This window comes from Rana temporaria, chromosome 1 (assembly GCF_905171775.1).
Source record: "Rana temporaria chromosome 1, aRanTem1.1, whole genome shotgun sequence".
Lineage (NCBI taxonomy): Eukaryota > Metazoa > Chordata > Amphibia > Anura > Ranidae > Rana > Rana temporaria.
The window spans coordinates 454,852,471-454,858,470 of record NC_053489.1 but is presented as its reverse complement, the minus strand read 5'-3'; the positions used below and the strand labels follow the sequence as shown (position 1 = coordinate 454,858,470).

The 6,000-nt window shown below is 42.1% G+C and overlaps 1 protein-coding gene across 1 annotated transcript in view; it reads right to left on the bottom strand.

Moving 5' to 3' along the window:
- Positions 1 to 226: 226 nt before the first annotated feature.
- MMRN1 (multimerin 1) overlaps positions 227 to 6,000 on the bottom strand; it is a 211,405-nt gene continuing 205,631 nt past the window's right edge. The window contains exon 8 of the mRNA XM_040327875.1: positions 227 to 959. Coding sequence (XP_040183809.1) covers positions 538 to 959 — 422 coding nt within the window. The 3' untranslated portion in view covers positions 227 to 537. The remainder of the gene's footprint in view (positions 960 to 6,000) is intronic.

The following is a 6,000-nucleotide window of genomic DNA, read 5'->3' as shown; positions in this document are numbered from 1 at the left end:
GGGATTCCCGACGGCAAAAGATCCGTCGGAAATCCCGGAGGGAAAACTGAGAACTTGCTCGGTAACTTTTCCCCCATACACACAAGAGGTTTTCCCGTCTGGAAAACTCAGATGAGAGCTTTGGTCGGGAATCCCGGCGGGAAAAAAGAGAGCAGGTTCTCTTTTTTTGTCTGGCGGTTTTTGGGCAGTTTTCCTATCGGAAAAACTGTGAGGAGCATACACACAGCCGGGATTCCCGGCCAAAAGCTCTCCTCGCAGTTTTCACGTCGGGAAACTTGGACGCATGTACGAGGCATAAGAGTGATAATTTTCACATCCAGCTGGTGAGGCAGTGACACAAAAGCAGGTAAGTATTTCTATTCCCTGTCATGTCTTGCATTGCGGTCATACTGCTGGCCATTTCTTTCCATGGATAAGATCCCTAGTGTAACATTGACCTTGGGGTTTAAAAATACTTAAATATATTAGGAGCTCTGATGCTTGATTATCTGTACACAGAAATATATAACATCCTGTATGCATATAATACTGTATATATTATGTCCGATATAACAAGTAGCCACTAAATGTTGTGACAGGTGGATATTGTCCAGGGATTGACCCCGAGGATAACCTGAGCCAGACTTGTTGCCCATAGTTTAGTTCTAATAAAGCGTCCCCTGTCACCATTCTGTCACTGTACATGCTGCTGTTAATATTTTCAGACTGGAATGCAATTTTATCCGTTCCGTCAACCACTAAATAGCCAGAGACTCGAGGGCTATATGACTCAATGGTAAACTTAAACACATATACCCCTAGATAGGGCACATTAAATTTTCCAGTGCTGGGAGTATAGGAAGATCCATAATTTACATATAGATTGTTAAATCGGATTGGTCCAGGAGATGTCATTCCATATGTGTGAGAGACAGAAAAGGCCACCATTGGTGCGTATCGGTAAGATCCTTTGGAGAAATCTGCATTAAAACAAAGGAAAAAGATAATCAGCCTTAAAGTCACAGTTTTAAGTAGTTATATCATGTATGTATTCCTAATCATATATTAATATTCAATGACTTATACAATTACCTATCTATAGTGTATATCATTTCATATGTGCACCAGTGGCACACTTCGGTGGATGGGGGAGGGCAGTCTACGCCGAGTGCTGACTTTCTGGAGATATTTGGCCTCCCAACATTTTTATTTTTGTGTTGCACAGTGCTGCACCACAGATCCAGACAATACACACACACAAAATAAGGTGACCACAGCACCCCCAGATAGTCGGCACCTGCTGCTCCCCTGACAGCAGCAGTTCAGAGCCATCGGAAAGCTCCTTTCCTGCTCCCGTCATATGATAAAGTTAGAGCGCATTTCCCCTCACCCTGAACTGCTTCTGCTGCATCTTGGCTGGTAAGTGAGTTTAGGAAGGGGGAGATCTGTACTGTGGGGGGTTGTCTGTATTGGAGGGGTGATAGTGTCTGTACTGAGGTTTCTGTACTAGAAGGGGGTGATGGTAGCTGTACCGAGGTGTTTGTATGTCTGTACTAAGGTCTGTACTAGGGATCCCTACTATGAGGGTTGAAGGTCACTATAATGAGGGATCTCTACTGGGGGGGGACGGGTCTGTACTTAGGAGCCTATACTGGGGGGGGGTCTGTAGAGAGGGGTCTGTACTGGAGGGAGTTATAATGTCTGTACTGAGGTTTCTGTACTAGAATGCGGGTGATGGTATCGGTACTGTGGGGGGTTGTCTGTATTGGAGGGGGTGATAGTGTCTGTACTGAGGTTTCTGTACTAGAAGGGGGTGACAGTATGTGTACTGAGGTGTTTGTACGTCTGTACTAGGGAGGAGTGCCTGTACTTAGGGATCTTTACTACAAGGGTAGTAGGTGACTATAATGAGGGATCTCTACTGGGGGGGACATGTCTGTACTTACGGGCCTATACTGGGGGGAGGTGTCTGTAGTGAGAGGTCTGTCCTGGGGGGGGGGGGGGGGGTGATGGTGTCTGTACTGGGGAGTGGTTTCTGTACTGAGGGGTCTGTAATGCCCTGTACACACACAGTCAGACTTTTGACCGTGCAAAAGTCCGCCGTGAGTCAGTCGAAAGTCCGACGGAAAGAAAGAGAACAGGTTCTCTATCTAAGGTCCGTCGGACTTCCTAAAAAAAAAGTCAGATGGAAACTACACACGGCCGGACTTTCCTAGAAAAAAGAAGGTCGGACTTTTTTCTCTGAAAATTCGGCCGTGTGTACGAGGCATAATGGGTGGTAATGGAGGTGGTGTCTGTACTGGGGGGTTTCTCTACTGAGGGATTTGTCACACACATACACATAAATTCTCAGGTTGAACTGGATTCAACGTTGTTGAACTGGATTCAACGTTATTCAACGTTGCCAACTATATAACTATACTGTATCTCCACCATCACTGTTCTGAATGTTGCTACCACACTTTGCATAATGAATGGGGAAAAAAAGCCCCCCCACCCACTCAGACATACTATATATCTTTGCAATTAGCAAGGTTCATGTTCCTCACTTAATGGAGAGCTCTGGCTCTGACTGAGAAGGGGGTGTGTTGAATCTCTGCAAAAAAATCACTGCTTTCACACTGAGAGCATGGATCCTGCTCTGTAGCGTGCTGGCAGGGGACAGGCTTATTTTAATCCACATTGTGGCTGGGTTTAAGGAGAACAAACCGTAAGATTTTGCATATCTTTTGTTCTGGTGCATCCCAAATGTATTTACAGGCTAACTCCTTTGTAGGGAAAAAATAGCAAATAAAACTAAATAATATAGCATATCTATTGCTACTCAAATCATAGTCAACGACTGTTATGAAAAATTACTTTTCCTATTTAATCTGCAGTGCTGTAATTTTTTGTAAAATGCAATACAATATGGCTACCTGGAGGTGTTCTGTATACACATGGTGTATGGAACGCCCTCCCCTAGAAATGTAATTTCCTGCTTATGTGATTGGCTAACTGATTTTTCAACAAGTCTACACGAATACAAGTCAGATTTTAGGCATCCCCTGCAACAAAAATATTGTTTTTGGTGAAATACATCACAAAGGTGCATCATGTGAAAAAGGGATTCAGACCCTCCCACTTTCCTCATTAGAACCCTAGAACCCAAGTGCAGCAGCTGATTGATAATTATAAAGTCACTCCCATTCCCATTCACTTTGCACATGAACCCAAACAAGCAGCTATTTCTTCAGAATAACAAAAGGTAGGAATCTGCAATAAAGTTTGTTAAAATCCTTGCAATGTACATAGATCACCCAGGTGGAATGTTGTTTTTTCCTCAACAAAAATGGAGTTACTCTTTACTTTATTTAAAAGCAGGGTTCAACTGGGCTTTAAGGCCTCAGTCAGCTCCAGTGCCTGGCAGCAGTGATCACAAGTCTAGGAACCTTCAGGATAAGAGTGTCAAATATATTCTACATATTTACAGAGACATCTGTTAAAGATGTCCATCATTATGTAATTAATGAAATGTAAATACACATTTTTATACACTAAAATTTTATAGAATAAATGCAAGGATATCCTATTTTCAGATCTCAATGTATGTTCTTTAAAAACCTTATGTGTGACCTTGAATAAGCAGCTATCCAATCTTCCTGTTTTTTCAGACACCTTATATTAGATTATAAGTTAAAAATCCTGTGAAAAGTGCTGACCAGAACTGTCAATGCTATGAAAGAATAGATACTATCATAATTAAATCTATGATTGCCTGTCTAGCAGACAGAGCACACTGACCGCAAAGCAGTATCTGTATCTAAAAAACTGTTACCCTATTGGAATCTGTTTGCAAAGCATAGGGAAGCATTGAGAACAAATGTTCTGTGTAGTACTGTTTGACAAATACCTAATCAAATATATTGGCAGATCACTGATTAGCCACTCATCATTGACAGTCTGAAGTCATCAAAATTTTTGTTTATGTATAACACCACCTGCAGCCAGTGGGATGGTTATAAAAAAACTGAAAGATGTGTAGTATCACAGTGTGCATACCCCTTAGATAGACAAAAATAGGTAACAGAAATGCTATAAACTTAAGAATATGTTACCCCCAATATGTCATAGTGTAAAGGCAGAATGTTTTTTTGCATCATTTCAGGGCCCTACGTGTTGCGTCACACATATGTCACTTTCTCAGGGGACTAATGAAGTCACAAGGGTGTGACGCAAAGTGTAGGGCCCCAAATCTGGAAGTGATGTGAGATACCATGCAATCTGAGTATACACCAGATGACATGAGTTTTTACTTTTATTGATGTAAGAGGCTTTCTTATGTAAGGTCGGCTCCCCTGTGCGAGAGCCCGTAGCTATACGTTGGCTCGCGCGCCCCACGCTCGCCCCCCGACTCCTGTGCCTCTGCCCGGTGGGAACAATCGCCGCCGGGCACACGTGATCGCTCATTACAGAGCGGGGACCGGGAGCTGTGTGTGTAAACACACAGCTCCCGGGTCTGTCAGGGAGAGAAATTCTGATCTTATGTTCATACAATGTAAAATTTATATAAGTGCACAAAAAAAAAAAATTTATATAAGTGCACAAGTCCATATAAGATGAGAAAGTCCACTGTAAGGAAATCCACAATAGAAAAATCCACATAAAGAGCAGATCCAGTGATCGAAACTTTAGAGATCTTCACCATGTGAAAAGGACAAATGGACACCCAAAACTGAAATGTGTTCCTCCACCAGTGTGATTGGGTACTCTCACCTTGTTATAAGACCACTGTTTTACCAGATGGTCATAAAAGCATGTAAAACCCAGGAAGCTGTTGTTGTAATCGAATCCTCATTATGCAGCCACAATAATGGTCAGGAACATATGGAGAGAAATTCATAAAACTTTTAATTTCAAAGGTATACAGGCTACTCACAATTTCCACGGTTCAAACAGACGTGTAAACAAATAATAGGCGGATGGAAGAGTTTCTGGGACACAGCGCCGAGCGACGTATGATGACTCCTGACCCCCTGGACGCGTTGCGTGAAAGACACTTCCTCAGCAAGGGCGGACTCCTCTGTATACACCCCCTCCCCCTCTGCTACTTAACTGACCAGATCAATATCCCAGGAGTTCTGATTTAAAAGTGTTCCTTTAATTTTCTTGAGCAGTGTATGATCTCACTTTAGTCACTATTAGCACTTGCGCTTTATATTGGACTTTTATGAAGTATTGATACTTGCACAAAATATATTGTTTATTGTTTTATTGGTGGTTTATTGATTTTCACGTATTGGACTGTGCAACCCTACTCTACACTATTATCCATTCATATGCAGTGTAACTCAGGCTGCAGAGATAGGGACTGTCTAAAAGAGGGGCGATTGGCAGGCAGCAAAAACGCAAACGCCCCCCCCTCCCCCCCCAAAGGATTCGATTACAACAACAGCTTCCTGGGTTTTATATGCTTTTATGACCATCTGGTAAAACGGTGGTCTTATAACAAGGTGAGAGTACCCAATCACACTGGTGGAGGAACACATTTCAGTTTTGGGTGTCCATTTGTCCTTTTCACATGGTGAAGATCTCTAAAGTTTTGATCACTGGATCTGCTCTTTATGTGTATTTTTCTATTGTGGATTTCCTTATAGTGGACTTTCTCATCTTATATGGACTTGTGCACTTATATTAATTTTTGCAATTTTTTGTTCATTTTACTTTATACACATTTATTGTTGGTTCGCGCTGCACTGCTTTCTGTCTATAGATATTTATTATAGCAAAAAGTAAAAAATATAAATTTTTTTCAAAATTGTCGCTCTATTTTTGTTTATAGCGCAAAAACTAAAAACCGCAGAGGTGATCAAATACCACCAAAAGAAAGCTCTATTTGTGGGGAGAAAAGGACGCCAATTTTGTTTGGGAGCCACGTCGCACGACCACGCAATTGTCAGTTAAAGCGACACAGTGCCGAATCGCAAAAAGTGCTCTGGTCTTTGACCAGCAATATGGTCCGGGGGTTAAGTGGTTAAGCTA